The sequence below is a fragment of the Crinia signifera genome, chromosome 9 (genome assembly GCF_055691185.1).
Source record: "Crinia signifera chromosome 9, ASM5569118v1, whole genome shotgun sequence".
NCBI lineage: Eukaryota > Metazoa > Chordata > Amphibia > Anura > Myobatrachidae > Crinia > Crinia signifera.
In genome coordinates, this window is record NC_139225.1 from 90,743,097 (window position 1) to 90,763,496 (window position 20,400).

The following is a 20,400-nucleotide window of genomic DNA, read 5'->3' on the forward strand; positions in this document are numbered from 1 at the left end:
GGTCAACACCTAAAATAGGTCGACATGACTAAGGTTGACAGGGTTGGAAGTTCGACACAAGCATTAGAGGGCAGCATGAGTTTTTCTAAAATTTTTGGACATAATGTCAACATAGTCAACACGTACATTGTGTAAATGTACCGCGTCCCCTATCTTATCATGCTTTGGGCATACTATTATATTCTGGTACCCTGCCGTAGTGGATGGTAGGGCATGAAATACTGCCTGTCAAAAAGGCATGTCCACCTTTTAACTGTCAACCTTTTGATTGTCGACCTAATGCTTGTGTCGATCTTCCAACCCTGTTGACCAAAGCCATGTCGACCTATTTCAGGTGTCAACCTTCAGTGGTCAACCCAATGTATGTTGACCTTAACTGAGTCGACCTTATGACCCTATCCCGTTTTGGACTGTGTGTGTGGAAACCAAAAACCTTCGGGACAAACATATTTGAACCTCTGGAGACTATGCCAATGACTCGCAGTAATGGAACAAAAGCTGTAGGTAACGATGCTAACCACTGCTACATAACCCAAGGTTGTCTTATACTTTCCATAATACAGAGCATATTCCACCAATAAGCCAATATACATGCAGCGCATTCACTATTCTTGATCAAGGAAATCACTTGTTTTTTACAGTGCAGCAAAAAATGCTAGCTCAGTGTCTCATCATACAATGAATGTTCCCACCAGTGACACAAACACTCCTAATTGCTTTAATAATTAAACAGTGGAAGCTTCCTGTTGTTTCCAGTAGCTTTTACATTCCATTAAGTCATAACATGTTAGTTATAGTTTTATATGAAGACATGGGCAGGGATCAATGAAAAACAATTTCTGAAATAACTATTAATGCAAAAGTACTTACTGTTGTCCGGTCAAAATGCTTATTACTTCCCAGTCTCAGAGTGTGTAATGTAACCATTACTGTCTATTTGCAGGGCCAAGCATCCATTGTATCCCGCTCAGCATCAATGCGTGCAGGGAGGTGGTATAATAATGTCCGTTACATATTCTGCTAGCTGTCCTGGGGCTCTCATACGTTCACAGCAAAGTAATGTCACTTGCTCAACATAATTGAGACGTGTCATAAACCTTTCAAATCGCTGTTCAGCATGTTGACCAAAAGCACGGATTAAGACTTACATTTCAATGACGCCTTAAATCCTTTAAACTAATCTGTCCCTATCAGCATTAACTAGCGACCTATATATGACCTGCGTGGGAATAACATTTACAATATTTGTATTATGTTGTTCCCTACATAGAAAAATGTATATATTATATATTGCAAGGAGCACTCTTCCAATCTACCATGGTTGATTTATTAGGGAGTTTACAGTCAGGGTGACAACTTGACACCTATGCGTAGCAACTATCGATGGTCTGAGATTTATGGTGAATGGTTTCACCATCAACAGGAGGCCACTGATGGTAAAACATCAGTGGTTGATCCTCAATGGTGAGTGCGGGCACTGCTATGTACCGCTGTACATAGCCTACTTGTAAATCAACATCGATGATCAAATCATACACTTTAACGGCAGATAAGAACCTACTTGGCCCATTGTGTCTTTGCTATTTTCTCACCATTTAGTAACCTCAATACTGTTTGGTCCTTGGATCGCTCAGCAGGGAAAGAATGTTCCATATTTCCAGAAGACCAATGTGCCCATGGTGCTGGCAGTGGCCTTTCCAGCTGTGCTGATGCTGGCAGTGGGCCCTTCTATCAACTGCAAACAGTTAAACTCTGGGAGTGAGGGACACATTGCTCCTCTGGGAACATTTGTAGAGGAAAAGTAATGGAGCTCAATGCAAGTATTACTTATATTAATACTGGTCTGAGACTTGTTACTGAGTCTCTAAAATGAAATCAGTCTTTTGTAATGGGTCATGGTTGGGTCAGATTTTGGTTGGGTCAGATTTTCTGTGAGACCCTTTGGGACCTACTGTGCCCTAGACTGCTGGGAGGCTCTCGTAAATTGTATGGCACTCCCTTTAAGCAGCCTTTAAGTTGGCAAGTAAGACTTTCAATATTGGAATTTATAGAAGGATACCAAGTCCGTGCTAATGGGATTTCCTGTAATAATGCTGACTTATAGAAGAATGCTTTAAGCTGAGATTCCAAACATTACAATTTTATTAAAGAAAGACCATTCAATACATTTTGACATCAACACTGTAATTACAGAAATGTGCAGAGTGATGGCAAAACCCATTTTTCCAGGTCAATTCATTAAGGTGACAGTCCCTGCTGCATTTATTCTAATTCCAGCACAAAGGTCAACACCATATGATAGACTTGCATATTGTTGACATGGTTAAGAGATCGACTGGTTCAAATTGTTGACATGACAACGATCGACACAACATATGGTCAACATGAGTTTCTTTGGAATTTTTTGTGCTATTTCAACTTTTTTTTTTACTTGACCATCCACATTGGACTATGATTGGGAACAGTAACCTCTGCCAAGTGCAGCCATATTGGAGAAAGGCACCTTGCCTGAAGCATAGTGAGTGAAGCAAAGCATGCAGATGAATATGGGGCCTAATTCAGACCTGACTGCGGCTATGCGAATGTGCAACAGTTAGCAAATAGGTGGATGCCGCCCCAATATAGTGAAATACGGCCTTGCAAACAAATGTGAACGCTGTGCGATTAGATGTACGGCTAGCAAACAATTTGCAGCTGAGCAAAAATGTCCATATCCTGTCGTAAGCCTCTCGCCATCGAATGATTTTTACACTGGTCACCACTCACCGTAAGTGCAGCATAGACCTGGACTTACTAGGTGGCTGCAACAAATACAGGCATATCTAATAATACAGGTGGGTGTGTGACGTCAGCCTACAGCTGACGTCACACACCCTCCTCTAAAACGCTTGGGCATGCCAGTGTTTTCCCTGACACTGCCACGGGCATGCCAGTGTTTTCCCTGACACTCCCACGGGCACGCCTGCGTTTTCCCTGACACTCCCACGGGCACGCCTGCGTTTTTCTTCACACTCTCAGCATTAGGCTGGTTACCACCCCAGACGCCTACTTCCTACCAATCACCTTGCAAACGAATAGCGAAGGAAAAAGTAGCAGGATTCATTTGCTAGCTAGCTTTGCACACATTGAGGCCCATTCACATGCGCAGTTCAACGATAATTGGTGTGAAAATTCGCACAGCAGCGATCAGGTGTGAATTAAGCCCATGGTACAATAATTGGGGGTTTCATATGTTGAAACCTACAAAATGACACCAAAAATTTTTTTATGTGTTGGCCATTTCATTTCAACAATTTGCTTTTTTCCACCCTTTTCCCATATTGATGTTGTGCATGTCGACCATTTAGACACTGTCTGCCTTTTCATTGTTGACCTATTTTACCACACCTCATTTATTCTAGGGTTTCTTTTCAATTCAGATGCCACTGTCTCAAGACTTAGGGGTCGATCAAATTAGGCGGGAAGAAAGCGATGTACCACTGGCGTGGTGTTTTAATGCTGGAAATGGAACCCAGCCTTTGCACACAATTGCTCAGAGTCTTATGGGGCAGTGAGCACTCTTGTGCGAATTCATGCAGGTGCGAGTTTGTTGCATATAATTGGTTTGACCCCTTATAAATGAAGTGTCACTGCCAGTGCCTTTACTACACTACCTCATCAAACACAGAGTAGTGACCGCTGTGTAATGTCCCAGTGACTGCCATATACTACAGAAAATATCACGGTGACCACAATTTAATACAGAAATATCAGTGTCAGACAATACAGTGAGTAGTAAGTAGGAGTTGCCATAACCGTTGCCCTATGCAGTGGATAATGGCACAATGTATTGTTAACCGATGCATTTAAAATGCATGCCGTCATTGCCTGGATGTGAATACCTCCCAACTGTTCTGATTGTAGCTCTGCTGCTAAGGTTGCATACTGCATTGGCTGCTGGTCTGCAATCTCTGATTGGCTTGTGGCTGGCACTGCATTTGAAATGCCACCTGTGTTGTCTGTGACTGTATGACTGCATGGCTAAGCGCCATATACTCTGAGCCAGGTGCTGTTAGTGCTCAGTGCTGCCCTGCGAAACTGCACATGCGTAACCTAAACAGAGGCTGAATTTCCATAATTAAATCTAGGTGGCTGTCTAGGGCCCAGCAGGTCCCAAGGGGCCCCATACAGATGTCTTGGCTGTCCAAAACATTCCAGAGGAGCATTGCGCAACTATGTCATGACATCACATAGACCTGCCCACGCACCGAAGAGTACTCCTACCCCTTCCACACCAGCCAGGACAGGTTGAACTTGGGAACAATCCTGCTCCATAGCAGGGCTGAAATCCTGGAAAATTTTCCCGGGATTTTGGCCCGGGAACCTTACACACCAGCGCTAGTCACTAGCGCTGGTGTGTAAGGTTCCCGGGCCAAAACCCCGGGAAATTTTCCAGAATTTCCGCCCTGCTATGGAGCAGGATTGTTCCCGAGTTCAACCTGTCCTGGCTGGTGTGGAAGGGGTAGGAGTACTCTTCGGTGCGTGCTATTAGGGCGGGGATCCACACAGGGGGCGGGTGCAGATGACAGGATAGGCGGAGTATCATCTGCGGCTGCCGTATGACCTGTCATCCGCGCCGACCGCTTGTGTGGATTCCCGACCTGCACCGAGGACCAGCAACCCGGGGTGAGTACTTTTCACCTCCTGCCTACCACCTCCTTCCCACACCAGAAAATGCAAGGACTTTTCTGGTGTGAAAGGGGTCAAACCCGGGAATGCCCCAGCATGATCCCTGGGCCATATTCCCAGGTGGTCCCTGCATTTTCTGGTGTGAAAGGGGTATAAGAAGGATGTCCAAGAGCAGAGAATTCTGTCCGTCCTGGAGAGTGTCATGTTGGGAGGTATGAATTGAACCACTGACTCAGTGTGCCAATGGGGAACTCAATACATTACCATTTTTTGGGGGAAATCATCTTCAATAGAGATTTGTCCCAATTTATCGTAGATGGGAGCTTTAATGTGCGACAAACTTCGGGCTATGACCACTGCAGCTCATCGCACAGAGTGCAGCAGCGCCACCTAGTGGTCATCGTGCAATTAGCAGCCATGCGGAATCAAATTGGTATGTGCTCATTTTCTGCGAGAATTATTCCCCGTGACACAGGAAGAGGCGGGGCGCAGGCCCGGCGTAAGCTTGGCGACGGAAGTGCTGCGTGCAACCTCTTGGTGTCATGGCTGTTTCGGTGAGTGTAAGCTTTAATCTTCTGTAATCATATATCGGGCTGTTCTTTTAGGTTTGAGGTCTCCGCAGGGGCCCCGAAATATGCCCCTTCCCCTCATTAATGCTATCACACGTGTATCTGACCCCGAATCAGAGGGTGCAGCATGCATAACCTCCCAACCATCACCCGTTAGCAGCAATGCACATTGTATATACGGCGTTCTCATATCCTCTTAATTCTGGACACGTATTAATTACACAGGTTCTGTGGCTGGCTGACTTGAAGACACAATTTCACCTGGTTTTAATCCGCCACAGAACCTGTGTAATCAATATGTGTCCAGAATTAAAGGGATGAGGTGGTAACCCTAGTGTGTGTCCTTGCTGATTTAAAATAATGTAACCTTGCAGTTGCATATCCCACTGCTGTGTCTTCCCCCTGTGTAACCTTTTCTGTCTCTGGGTATGCTATAATAGTGTCTATGTCATTGTCTGCCAGGACTTTCGGTCGGATGTGGATCTGGCGTGCAGGGCGGCAGAAGAATTTGTTACCCTCTATTATGAAACCATTGACAAAAGGAGGATGGTAAGCTGTTCTGTGTTTGTATATTGTGCTACTGTTATTGCTGTATGAAGGCACGACAGCCTTGTTAACTGTTCTTGGCCATAGTTCCAACTGGGGCAGAAAACCAGATGGTTTCCCACCATCAGTGTCAAACATAAACAAATGGTTTTGTTTTGCTTTTTTTCCCCAAGGGGCCGGGACACGGAGCATAGGTCCGCCTCTGACACACATGAAGCCCCACAGGCCAATCAATCAAAGAAAATGGATAACCATTACATTTGTAAAAATATTGATGGTCATCCATTGCATCCACTATCGATGGCAAAGGCATCGATGGCCATCTCTAGTTCCAACATGCCTTCTGGCACATAGTCATCAGTGTAAAGCCCCGTACACACAGGGCGACTGGAGCTTTGTGCTGTGTAATCCAGTTAAGCACAGATCGCTGCCTGTGTTCTCAATAGAGAGAAGATGGGCGATGACTAGATTGACTACATGCTGTCAAAATCTATTTAGTCGATGGCGATGCATGCCTGGGACTATACACAGAGTCTGTGCTCCATTTCTAAGTGATCTAGTCATATCGCTTAGAAATGGGGCTGAAATAACCCTGTGTGTATGCCTGTGTATTAACAGTCCGATATATAGATATCTATCATACAGCAACTTAAGTTAAGCATTATAATATATGAAATATGGACACACAACTTTTATATTGAGTCCTAGTACCAAATATCAATATTAAACACTATAGTCCAAATACACATTGTGACACAAATAGCATAACTAATAGAAGTCTTGTTAAATTCTGTATCCAATTACATTGGTAATGTAAGAATTGTGTATAGAATACAATGTAGTATATTGGTAATACAGTGCTGATAATGCAAACTGTCTGTCTAATCGAATAATGGTCGTCTCCAAAGTGCAGCGGTCCATATAAAATGAGATACTGTAAGGGCAACCCGGGTTGCAGTACCTGGTAATACTCATCTGCATACAGATGGAGCGTCTGTCATCATTGCAGGGGCTGGTGGTGGATTCGCCACGCACCAGACTTCGTAAGGGGACACACATGCGAGTCCGCTTGCAACTGAGCTCCTCTTGCTGCTGGTCCTCGCCACGTTCCCCCACCTCCCCGCCCCCCTCTAACCCTGCCCATCTTCCGGAAGCAGAGACGGGCAGGGTTCCCGACCCCTGCCGACGGGAAACTGGGACGCACGTGCATGTGGGACGCTCTTGCGTCCCAGTCAGATGTAGCGTCCGTTCCCCCACCTCCCCGCCCCCCTCTAACCCTGCCCGTCTTCCGGAAGCAGAGACGGGCAGGGTTCCCCTGCCGACGGGAAACTGGGACGCACGTGCATGTGGGACGCTCTTGCGTCCCAGTCAGATGTAGCGTCCGCTCGCCAGCGGGGGCATTCTGGTGGGCCCCGGCGCTGGATGAGCGGCGCTATATATTAGCATGCAAAATGAAATGCACTTTAAAGCAGTACCTTTAGGATTCTGATGCTGCTTGATCTCATGGATTAGAGCCAGCTTTAGGGGGATATTCAATCAACGGCGAGCATCTCCCGTCGGGCCCTATTCAATGCTGTCTTCCCCGACAGCATTGAGCAGGGTATCGCGGCAGAACGAGCCCGACATCACTAGCTGTCAGGCTCGTTCTGCCGGGAAGTGACGAGCTGCCGGCTGCAGCTCGCCTCTTCCCGGCCGCAACTCGTAGCCACGCCCCCTTCTCGCTCCCTGGCAGGCGGGACATTAAATCCCGCCTGCATGTTCTCGGTCGAGCTGACTGCCGTTACCCTCACATTGAATACCCCCCTTAGTCCCTACACTCCTGCTTGGTTTTTCTATTTCCCCACACTGTGGTACGTGTGCTGTTAAATAAACAAAAACACTGAGCAGGAAGAAAGGCTGCATGTGACTGTAATGCAATTACCATCTACAGATGGAGCCGCCTTCAACTAGCCTTTTTGGTGAGCCAGAGCTCACCAAGGCTTGTACTGTTCTCAGATGCAATATAATATACAGAACAATACAGTAGGGCAGTGGCTCCCTGGGGTGCCTCGGAGCACTTGCAGGGGTGCATCAGATTGTTGGTCCAGAAACCATTCAAATTGTTTATGGTCAATGTAATAGGCAAAATCAGTGCTTGTGGCTTCCAAATATAAAATATGTAGATAAACAGAAATGAATCATGTTCCTCACCACATAACTGGACCTAAGGATGACATTTAAACTTATTTAATTTCATTTTTTTTTTTTAGTTCTTGGTAAAAAAAAACTTTTGGCCTAGGGGTGACCTAACAAATATTCTGATACTCTAGGGTACCGTGATTCAAAAAAAGTTTGGGAACCACTGCAGTAGGGGAGTAAATCCGACAGCTCTGGCTCACTTATCCTATTAAAGGGCTAATTGAGGATGACTCTATCTGTATCTCTGTTCCCCTATTGAGCAGTATGAAACAGTCCAATGGCAACTACAGCATAGATGGCTAACTGACACTCCAGCTGTTCTTGAACTACACATCCTAGCATGCCCTGCTACAGTTTTACTATTTGGCATTGCTAAAACTGATGCAGGGCATGCTGGGATGTTCAACAACAGCTGGAGTGTCAAGGTTGGCCATCACTGGCATAGACTCTCCAGTTATTATATGTGTATTATTCAGTTCAGTCTGCTGTTATGCAAACACATGTTAAAGTGCTTTCTTTTCTAAGAAAAAAAAAACCATACATTACTCTTCTGCTTACAGCAACTGACTAAGTTGTACATGGACACGGCTACATTGGTGTGGAATGGCAATCCTGTATCGGGGCAAGAAGCGCTCGTTAAGTTCTTTGAAATGTTGCCATCCTGTGAATTTCAAGTCAATATGATTGATTGCCAGCCTGTTCATGGTAAGAGCTGTCACATCGTATTCCTTACCTAGCCAGGTCCTGCATTAGAACTACAGAAGAATTAGCATGCTTATCCTATAACCTTTCCATACTATACTGTACTTATTGAGTTTGTCCTCATTCTGAGCAATATTTAAACAAAATACAGAGCACCATTGTGTTACAAATTAATTTGACCATTAGATGGAGCCATAATCCATGGTAAGTGTATTTATTAGAGAAATGGCAAAGGCATAAAAGTCTTGCAAACATGCAATGTACTTGGCTAATGGACAGTCACAATGTTGGTAAGTAGAACCAGACCTCAAGCTAGTACTGTGCTAAATTTACTCTACAATTTTAATCTTGATTCTTTACCAACTTATTTCATCTTCTAAAGCCAACACAATTACAATAGTTTCTAATGCAGTACAAGCTTGTTAGCTGTATAAAATTTTTATATACAGTTATAGGTTCAACAGCTTAAAAAAACACCAAAGTAATCATAAAATAACCATAATAATGAAAATATATATATATATATTTGTATTACGCCTCAGTGACTGTCATCAACTTGTGGCATAAAGCTAATCTTCTCTGGTGCAAGACCATGACCCCCTTTTTTTAAGGGAGGGAGGGGGGGGGGGGTCCGATTTTGCTTTACCTTCCGGAGGTGCCAGATAAGCCAGCGCATGCAGTGGCTTAAATGTGGGTAATTGAGTATCGGTTCATATTCATTAATACTATGCTCTTTATTTATCCTAAAGAACTAGCTACCCAAGGCCAGAAGACTGTGTTGGTAGTTACTCATGGCTCAGTAAAGTTCGATGGAAATAAGCTTCATTACTTCAACCAGGATTTCTTATTGACTCTACACACCACCTCATCCAACAGTGTGTGGAAGATTGCAAGTGACACCTTCCGTTTCCAGGACTGGGCAGCATAATGCAGAGCAGGAATAGCCCACGGAACCTCTAGGAAATCTGCCTTTATCGTATTCCTTTGTACAGGACATTTTCCTCTGAATGGCATGGTGCGACATCAAGGACTCACATGGGATGGAGATACATTTTCTTAATGATCCAAAGTAAAAAAAAAAAAATTGACCTTTTTTACCATTTTGCTTGTTTTTATCATTTTGAATAAGTACACAGTGTTTATTTGTTTGTACATACGTTTAATCAAGGCTGTTTTTTATCTTCTAAAGGACTTGTTTTGTTATTGATAATACTCCAGTCATAAAGATGTTTCAGCTAATTACAACATGATGTAGCCCATTATTATAGGGAAGCGGTCATCTATTAGAATGAACTTAGGTCGACCCCACTAGGTCGACTGGCAGGAAGGTCGACCTGACTTAAGGTTGACATGGGCCAAGGTCGACATGACTTAAGGTCGAATTTGCATAAAGGTCGACATGAGGAAGGTCGACAGGTCATAAGGTCGACATGGGTTTTTCACTGTTTTTTGAGCCGACATGTGCCGACAGGCGGTATTTCATGCCCTACCATCCACTAGGGCGTGGTGGGAGAATAAAATAGTGTGCCCGAAGCATTGCGAGCGATGCGAGGGTCCGATTCTCATTGCCAACTGTGTCCATGTCGACTGTGTCGACATTCGGATCAAAAAACAGTGAAAAGCCCATGTCGACCTTATGACCAGTCGACCTCCCTCATGTCGACCTTTATGCAAATTCGACCTTAAGTCATGTCGACCTTGGCCCATGTCGACCTTAAGTCAGGTCGACCTTCCTGCCAGTCGACCTAGTGGGGTCGACCTAATGACTGTAGACCTAAGTTCATTCTGACAGATGTACCGCTTCTTATTATATGCTCTGTGTGATGGACAGTGGGATTAGTTACTGTAAGAAATAACTGGGTTTATCTCAATAATTAGCTATATTTTGGTATTAAATGACCGGTTTACAGGCTATGAGTCAATGCTACAACCAATTGTACTAGCAACAATTAAAACTAGTTATGTAACAAATTGTGATTTGCAATCGTCCTAACCATTCAAAGTAAAAATTAAATTTTTGTGTAAGAGGAGCTAAACCTAATTACCCATCAGATTGGTATACATTGTCATGCTGACCGTGTGTCTGTAGCCATTAATTATATAGACCAGTCACATTAAGATGACCACCTCCTACATTGGCATTCCGTAGTCCATAGTACATCACATGCCATGCAGTGGGTATATAAAGTGTGTAATATGCCGTCTGCACATGGGTTAAAAGGGCAATTTATCTGTGTTGCCAAAATAGATGATTATCAGCTTTTGGGAAAAAGGTGGCAGTATTGTGAAACAGTTTGTGACATGTTCACATGCTGCTGTGGTTATGGTGTATTATAACTCAACACATGGTACCATTGCGTGAAAACTGCGGAGCACCATGGTTATGACAGGTTAATGTCTGCTACGAAGGTGTGTGGGACTAGATGTGTGTCTAAAGCGACAGATCAGTAAACCCTGCAGTGTGTGGGGCTCAGAAGCAAACAGATGTTCACTGCACTGCAAGGTTCATTGGTGGAAAAAAAGGAAATAAATTCAAACTGCGTTATCAGAATTAGACCCCCGCTGATTGACAAAAGATCGCCTTCTCTGATGAATCACGTTTCCTGCTTCATTAAACTACGTGGGTATTGGCGTATCAGGCGAGAAACGTCAATGAACACCCTGCAATCATTATTGGAAGAACACAAGCTGGGGGTGGCAGTGTTATGGTCTGGGGAATGTTCTCTGGGCCCACTCATTCATGTGGAAGGCACCCGCAACCAATTTGATGATGATTATTATTATAATTTTATTTATAAGGCGCCACAAGTGTATGCAGCGCCGTACAAAGGAATAATACAGGGAGACAAAACATGGCATAACTTTGAATAAATAACAAAAATAGAGTACAAGTAAAGAACGCCACAGTTCAATACACATTACAGCTTAAATATAAGTAGTGAGGACTCAATAAACATACAACTAGAGGTCAATGATGGAGATGAGTATGCAGACGAAGATGGTCACTGAGTGTTTGAGTATAGTAGAGCTGTGAGTGAAATGGTTATGAATCCATCCTTGCAGATCACATTAACCCAAACATGCTGATGTCTTCCGTGGGGCGAATGGGAACTTTCAGCAAGACAATGTGACATGTCTTAATACCAAAAGGTTCCCCAAGCAGATTGATGTTTGTGGCAGACATATGAAGACCACTAAAAAGCTATAGGGTTAAGTATGTCTTATGCCAGGGCTCGACAAACCCAGGTCACCACGGCAACCAGAATTTCCTCCCTGGCAAGCAGATCCTGAGAGGGGTGCGGCCTGCCGAGGAGATAAGACGCAGTGATGCAGATGTATTAAACCTTAACAAGAGATAAATGCAAGGGTGATAGGGGCTGATTGACTGGATGTTTATCTCTAACTGCCATGTTACAGGCTGTGTTTGAAAAAAAATCAGTAAGGAGCTGATTGGCTGGATGTTTATCTCTTTATCACCCTTGCATTTATCTCTTGTTAAGGTTTAATACATCGGCCCCAGTGTCTCAGCTTCTACCTATGCCTGAAGAAGCCACACAGCTGCTGATAATAGTGTGACAACCCCTCCTCCCCTCATAGGCAGAATATCGGAGATCCAGACCCCCCCTGCAGCATTTCTTGAGCCAACTGGTGGTATTTAATGCCCTACCAGCCACTAGGGCATGGGGGGAGAATACAGTGTTCATGTCAACTGTCGACATCCACAGCAAAAAAAGTGAAAACCAGTGTCACGTTTCTGTCGATCTTCCAACCATTTCCACCTATTCCAGGTGTCTACCTAAGCTATGTCAACTTTCAGTGGTTGACCCAATGTTTGTCGACCCAATGACCCATACCCATTTGAATGTGGAAGCAGGTCAATGTCACCTTAAGTTGGGTACACAATAGACAACCTGCAATCTTGACGCTGGTCTGGGCAATTTTACTTCCGCTCTGCACCATGCAAGGTTCCCTGTTAGGAAGTTAGCCAATGTAATGAAAGAAACAACATCTCATTCCGTTCTTCATTACATTGCATGGCTCTGCTAAAGATATCCTCAGATCTGCAGTGGATAACTTTGGGCAGTTGTACTGGGAGTAGCTAAAAGACACACTTAAAGAACAGCACATACATGACATTCTATATCAGGGTTAATCTACTTCAGAGCAAGGATTGGACAAAAGATTTCATATGTACAGTAGTAAACAAAAGATGGTATAGAGCCATAGCTTAAGGGACAAAGACTACAATAAGCATAAAACCTGTATTCTGATTAAACATAATATAATAATGTGTATAAATGGTAGTTTAGGCACATGCAATAGTAGTATAGCAGGAAAGTGAACCATAATGTGTTTTTTTAAAGCCAGAGTTCATTTTTTGTTTGTTTGTTATGATCCCCAGATCAAGTACATTAAAAAAATTACTGAAAGTGTTCTGGCTGATTTAGCCTACTTGTACAGAGGGGATGCGGTCATTTGGTCGAATGCATTATGGTCGAATGTCATTACATCGAATCCATTAGGTCGAATTGCTAAAAGGTCGACATGGGAAAAGGTCGAAATGATTCTAGGTCGAAAGGTCATTAGTTCGACAGGTCATTAGGTCGACAAGGTCATTAGTTCGACATTGTCTAGGTCGACATTCACAAAGTCGACATGGGGTTTTTCACTGTTTTTTGAGCCGACATGTGCTGACAGGCGGTATTTCATGCCCTACCATCCACTAGGGCGTGGTGGGAGAATAAAATAGTGTGCCGAGCGTAGCGAGGCACCGTGCCCGACGCATAGCGAGCGCAGCGAGGGATGCAGTGCACTTTAAACTGTGTCCATGTCGACTGTGTTGACATTCAGGTAAAAAAACAGTGAAAAACACCATGTCGACTTTGTGAATGTCGACCTAGACAATGTCGAACTAATGACCTTGTCGACCTAATGACCTGTCGAACTAATGACCTTTCGACCTAGAATCATTTCGACCTTTTCCCATGTCGACCTAGAATCATGTCGACCTTTTAGCAATTCGACCTAATGGATTCGATGTAATGACATTTGACCATAATGCATTCGACCAAACGATCCCAACCCGTACAGAGGGGCTAATACCGCTCTGTTCCAGCTGGTGAGTGAAAGCGTGCATATAGTATTAGTATACTAGAGCAACTCTTTGGTAAAGCTCCTGTGTACAAGTGAAACGCATCAGTGATACTACTTCCGGATCCCCACTTTGTTCGCTGACCCGCGGGTAACTCTTCTGTGGACCTAGATATAGCGCTAGGGACCCGCAATATACAGAGAAGCCTTGACGTGGCTTGGGGGCATATCATACACCTGCGCAGGTATATGTAACCAATATCTCTGAATTCTATTATCATGTAGTGTTCAAGATTGGTTACTAATACTATTCAGTGTGCCGGGGGAACCAATGTCTTGCTTTACTTACTTAGTATTAACCCCTCCCTTTCATGCACCTGAATGGTATCACTGAACTAATTTGAGCAGCTACCACTATCTGTAACTTTTCTGTGGAGCGTGAAGTGGAGGAGCGGCCAATCTTTGTACCTGGAGAGTCGGAGATCTGCTTCAGCCTTGCCGCACAGCCCCGAGGATGATCTGGGTGGCAGCAGCATTATGCTAGCACTGCCTCCATCAAACGGGAGCGCTAATGATACAAACCTCCTCCACTTTGTATGTGTCTCCCGCAGTGGAGAGAAGAAACTAATACAGCATTGCCTATTTGAACTATGCCAATGCTATACCTAGAGCTCCAGATATAGGGGGTATGCAATCACAGATCACGGCTGTCCATCCCTCCCAACAGCCATGATCTGGGTCCATTTGCATTTTGCTTGATGCCAAATCGGCAGGTGGGATTCAATGTCCCGCCTGCCGATTGGCAAAAGTGGGCGTGTTTGCATAAACTACCGCGGATTGTCAATCTGCGGCCAGGATCGTGACAATCGACGGCCTTTATCGGCAGAACAGGCCCGACAGCTTCTAAAAGCTCGTTCTGCCTTGATCCCTCTTCAATGCTGTCTGTAAAGAATAGGGCCCAGCCACTATTTTCAACCAGATGTGTTGGAACATCTGGTAAAGAGCCTTACAGCCGTTACCCATACAGGGGAGACTTTTTTGTGTTGTGTGCTCCCTCATTGTATATTTTGCATCTTCTTTTATGTGATAGATTTTATATGTATTAAGATTTCTGTGTATTAAAAAATTGAAGTACACTGTGATATCCATTTCTCTTGCATATGGACCAATAATGTGGATGCATACCTGAGTTTTACAGTGAAATACTCTAAAGACCCTTTTCAATATATCGGAAGGTAACTATTAAAAAGGTATGTGCTGGCGAAGGGTTCGAAGCACTTATCTCTCTTGCCTTTTTCTATGTATTAGGAGTGCTGAAGAACACTCCTCGCTGAGAATCCACTCCAGCTGCTGCCTTTTGCAGATTTTGATATATTCCTCCCCTTTTATACAAAATATTTAGAGACAAAGGTCTTAATTAATGTTTGTAAGTAAAGGGGGGGGGGGGGAGAGGAGCAAGTAACTTTGTGTTCGTAACAATCCATATTGCCATGCAAGGGAAGCAGATACATGTATATTTTTTTCTGTGCAGGGTAAATACTGTCTGCTTTTACATACAGCCCACAAATGTGACTGTTTACCCCCCTCCATTTTCTTGTTAGTCTAGCACATTTGTTGCCTTTTATTATGACACACAGGGCGAAATGTAATAGGGTGCGATTTTCTTCGTAAGAAAAAAATTGCATTTTTAAAAATCAATTTTTTTTGCCGCGAATTCGCATATGTAATGAGATGCGAATTTGCGGCAAAAAAGTGCGATATGGTGCGATTTCGGGCGATTTTTAATTCCTGAAAATGTGCGATTTTCAGTCATGAAAATCGGCACATTTTCAGTACTGTGCGGTGTGTTAAAAAAAAAAAAAAACGGCGTGCGGTCCCCCTCCTAAGCATAACCAGTCCCGGGCTCAAAAAGCCGGTGCTGGTATCATAAAATCAGAGGGACAAACAAATAGGGGTTCCCTTGATTTAATGAAACTAGCACCAGGCTCACGGTCCAGCGCTGGTTCCCAAAATACGGGGGACAAAATGACTAGGGGTCCCCCGTATTTTAAGAACCAGCACCAGACCCAACCAGCCAGCAGGGTAATGCCACAGCCGGGGGACACTTATTATATAAGGTCCCGCAGCCAAAGCATTATCCCCGTGGCTGGTTAGCATGGGCAGGGGTCCTGGGGAAGTGGGGACCCCCCAATGAAGGGGTCCCCCCCCCTCCAGGACTTACCAGCCCATGCTGAAAGTCCGGGGCTGTCCCCGTTGCCCCTGGGCGGTGGGCATCGGGCTGATGAAAAGTGTAAAAAAAAGAATAAAAACTATTGTCTTATACTGTAGAACTATGAGTCCCAGCAAGCCTACCCCGCATGCTGGGATTTGGAGAACCACAAGTCCCAGCATGCGGAGCATTAAAGGGCCCGCTGGCACTTGTAGTTCCACAGTACAAAAAATAGTTAAATAAAACACACTGACATCCAGAAAAATAAAAGTTTAATACATCCACAGCCCACACATACTGATACTTACCTACCTTGAGCCCGTAGGTCGTCCCTGGATCCTGGGCTCCTGGGCTGAAGAGTCCGGTTCCGGGGCCTTGGTCCTGGTTCCGGGGCTGGTCCGGGGTCCTGGGCTCCAGGGATGATGTCTCCGGGGTCCAGGATCCGAAGTAATCCAAAAGGGGTACCTGAGGATGGAAATCCTACTCACCTGGTCCCCGGCAACGACCCCGACATCTTCTCCGGCAGACGCGCTGCTCCCGGCTGGTACCCGCTCACGGACTGGAGAGACGCAGAGATTTTCATCTTCCGCGCCTTTCTATTGGCCGCCTAGCGGCCAATCAGGAGCTGACTTTCTCGGCTCCTGATTGGCCGCAAGGCGGCCAATGGAATCATTCTGAGGAGAGGCGCGGAAGATGAAACATCTCTGCGCCTGTCCAGTCCGTGAGCGGGTACCAGCCGGGAGCAGCGTGTCTGCCGGAGAAGATGTCGGGGTCATCGCCGGGGACCAGGTGAGTAGGATTTCCTTCCTCAGGTACCCCTTTTGGATTACTTCGGATCCTGGACCCCGGAGACATCAACCCTGGAGCCCAGGACCCCGGACCAGCCCCGAAACCAGGACCAAGGCCCCGGAACCGGACTCTTCAGCCCAGGAGCCCCGGACCAGCCCCGAAACCAGGACCAAGGCCCCGGAACCGGACTCTTCAGCCCAGGAGCCCCGGACCAGCCCCGGAACCAGGACCAAGGCCCCGGAACCGGACTCTTCAGCCCAGGAGCCCCGGACCAGCCCCGGAACCAGGACCAAGGCCCCGGAACCGGACTCTTCAGCCCAGGAGCCCCGGACCCAGGATCCAGGGACGACCTACGGGCTCAAGGTAGGTAAGTATCAGTATATGTGGGCTGTGGATGTATTAAACTTTTATTTTTCTGGGTGTCAGTGTGTTTTATTTAACTAATTTTTGTACTGTGGAACTACAAGTGCCAGCGGGCCCTTTAATGCCCCGCATGCTGGGACTTGTGGTTCTCCAAGTCCCAGCATGCGGGGTAGGCTTGCTGGGACTCATAGTTCTACTGTATAAGACAATAGTTTCTATTCTTTTTTTTACACTTTTCATCAGCCCGATGCCCACCGCCCAGGGGCATCGGGGACAGCCCCGGACTTTCAGCATGGGCTGGTAAGTCCTGGAGGGGGGGGACCCCTTCATTGGGGGGTCCCCACTTCCCCAGGACCCCTGTCCATGCTGACCAGCCACGGGGATAATGCTTTGGCTGCGGGACCTTATATAATAAGTGTCCCCCGGCTGTGGCATTACCCTGCTGGCTGGTTGGGTCTGGTGCTGGTTCTTAAAATACGGGGGACCCCTAGTCATTTTGTCCCCCGTATTTTAGGAACCAGCGCTGGACCTTGAGCCTGGTGCTGGTTTCATTAAATCAAGGGGACCCCTATTTGTTTGTCCCTCTGATTTTTTGAGCCCGGGGCTGGTTATGCTTAGGAGGGGGGACTGCACGCCGTTTTTTCTCTTTTTTTTTGTTTTAACTATTTTTTTACAACAGAACCATGCACAGATCTCAATGATCTGTGCATGTTTCTGATAAAATCGCCAGTCAGAACCTGGTCTATTTTTTTTTGCGATTTTTAGTAACCTTTACTAAAAATCGCAACCCATTAAATATGCGAGTTCTATACTTTTTAATGGGAAAACATCTGGATGCGATTTTTAGTCTAACTAAAAATCGCACCTTTAAAAAATGCGATTTTTGACGCAAATCGCACCCTATAAAATATGCGATTTTCGGGAAATGCCCGAAAATGGCATATTTTGCGCAAAAAAAGCAAAAAAAAAAAAAATCGCCTCCCATTACATTTCGCCCACAGTGTTCTCTTGCAATTCAATACAACTGTAGCTAGTGATTAGTTCTGTCTCAGAATAAAGGGCAACAAAAAGCGTTGTCTGCCAAGATCAGAGGGCTGCACTGAGAGTAGAGCTTGGGGTATCCTAACTTTGCTCTGCCCTGTAATACTTCCACCATACACCATACCTCCAATCTGTCACCAATTGTACCTCACAACTGGGGGGAGGGGGGGGGGGGAGAGTTAGTAGTCAGTTCCCTTGCCAATTGCTCCTTTGCTCAGAGCAGCAGAGAATATACGCTGTGCGCATTTACACACCATCTATTTATGAGAGACAGAGGGACTCGGGTGTAGCCAGCAACTCCCAGATCGCTGGGAATGCCACCATAGTGACAAAATAAGGGCTTTATACGTTAACAATGTTGGGAGGTATATACAGTATGTAAAGTAATGCATTTAAAATTATATAAAAAAAAAGATCACAATTCATCCTGAATGTTAGGGCTTTTCTATAAATTTGGTTACAATATGGAGCAATGTTGCACTAAATAATGTCCCTTCAATGAAAGCAGCTGCCAATGCATGGTGTGTTTTTGGGAAGGAGAAGGGGTGTATGTGTGTGGCATAGCACTTCTGAAATACTAAACATGCCATGTTTTCTATATATTCTAAATATTACATTGCCAAGCCTATTTTATCATGGCTATGCCCTGTCTCTTGCAAAATTTGGAAGGTAAGTACAGACCAAGACTGTCTATATAAAGTAACATAAACCCATACTGCGCTAAGGTTGGTAACATAATTCCCGGCAGTTGGGATTCCGATAAACAGATTCCTGACAGATTCAGATTCTGGCAACTACTTTGTACCTACCTCTAATGCTGTGTACACACGGGGGAGATATATTGCTCAGCCATATATGGCTGAGCAATATATGGCTGAGCCATATATTGCTCAGTTTCTCCTGTTCATCAGCGACCAGAGATGGTCGCTGATGAAAAAGAAACTGCCTGGGGGAGCCCGGCAGTGGTAATCAGCTGGTCGCAGGAGCATGTTCCTGCGACCAGCGATCACCACATGGGCAAAAACGGGAGTGCGCACCCGGCGATATATCGCCGGTGCACACTCCCATTGCGGGCAATATGGTCGCTCAGCGACCATATTTCCCGCGATTTTGGACAAAATCGCCCCCGTGTGTACGCACCTTTATCTTAACACTAATCCCCCACCACCATCACCACCGGCAGCCTAACCCAAACCATTTTCCACCCACAGCCTAAATCTTTACAATTAACCACAGCCTAACCCCTAGTGCAGTGATTCCCAAACTGTGTATCTAGACACCCTGTGGTGCCTCAGGACACTTACAGGGGTTTCTTGGGTTGGTGGACCAGGATCAAATCATATTATTTATGGGCAATAAAGAAAAAACAAAGGTACAGCGCTAGTGGATATTTTTAAAAGATTGATTTACAATTGGATGATTTTTACGTAAAAATTTTAAGAACCACAATACCGGATGGTATAAGCTGTGGGGTACAGAGTCCAAGTGGTCGGCCCAGATGTTGGCAAAAATTACCAGTCCCACTGGATAGATGTTGGAAATGGTATAATGAGATGTCCTTGATTACCCAATTCCGAAGTGCCTAGGGAGCGGTAGTCTGTATATTCCAATTGGCACAAGTGGGGTCAAGATGTGGATCCTGAAGGGCTGGTCCGCACTACAATCCAAAGCATAAAGGTGGGAAGCAGGTAGCAGCAGTGCCTGTTTATGGGCAATGTAACAGTCAAAACCAGTGCTAGTGGTTGCCAATCATAACATATGTAGACAAATGTAGACGGTCCCTCACCACATAAATGTGATATATAAAAACTTAATTTAATATATATTTAATATATTTTTTTCGTTTACTTTCTCCATAAGAAACATTTAGCCTAGGGGTGCCTTGAAAACATTTTGATGTTCTAGGGTGCCGTGATTCAAAAAGCTTGGGAATCTCTCCCTAGTGCCTCCACAGTACTTACCTTTGGGATTCTGACCTTTGTAATTCCATTTTATTGCTATTCCAACTGTTGGAATCCTGTCTGCATCCTTTTACTCAACATACACAATGCAATATATGGATATAGTAACAAAATAAAACATTGCAACTTTAAAATGGAGAACCTTAACTATAACTACTCTTAGCAACACATGTATTTTCGAAAAACCGTATTTGAGAGGTTGTATGATGATTTTGAAGCCTCCTGTATTTAATTTTTCATAAATCCACTATAATACCTATTTTTTGTCCCCACCCCTTTATTT

The 20,400-nt window shown here is 44.9% G+C and overlaps 2 protein-coding genes across 6 annotated transcripts in view; one reads left to right on the forward strand and one right to left on the reverse strand.

The window, feature by feature from the left end:
• The window catches only part of GUCY2F (guanylate cyclase 2F, retinal), a 113,453-nt gene extending 108,415 nt beyond the window's left edge, over positions 1–5,038 (reverse strand). For 4 of the 5 annotated variants that reach the window (XM_083159366.1, XM_083159368.1, XM_083159370.1 and 1 more), the window contains exon 1: positions 871–1,029. The gene's annotated coding sequence lies outside the window, so the exon portion shown is untranslated. Of the gene's footprint in view, positions 1–870; positions 1,030–4,932 lie in introns of those variants that run through there. The other variant, XM_083159367.1, reaches the window with a different exon arrangement.
• A 64-nt stretch (positions 5,039–5,102) lies between these two features.
• Positions 5,103–9,902, forward strand: NXT2 (nuclear transport factor 2 like export factor 2). Its single transcript, XM_083159371.1, has 4 exons — positions 5,103–5,222; positions 5,700–5,786; positions 8,522–8,666; positions 9,413–9,902. The coding sequence occupies exons 1-4, from the start codon at positions 5,211–5,213 to the stop codon at positions 9,589–9,591; spliced, it is 423 nt and encodes a 140-aa protein (XP_083015497.1). The 5' UTR covers positions 5,103–5,210; the 3' UTR covers positions 9,592–9,902.
• The last annotated feature ends 10,498 nt before the right edge of the window (positions 9,903–20,400 follow it).

Coding starts and splice junctions, on each gene's coding strand:
- NXT2 (XM_083159371.1), top strand. Junction 5,787..8,521: donor CCATTGACAAAAGGAGGATG/GTAAGCTGTTCT, acceptor TTCTGCTTACAG/CAACTGACTAAGTTGTACAT. Junction 8,667..9,412: donor TGATTGCCAGCCTGTTCATG/GTAAGAGCTGTC, acceptor TTTATCCTAAAG/AACTAGCTACCCAAGGCCAG.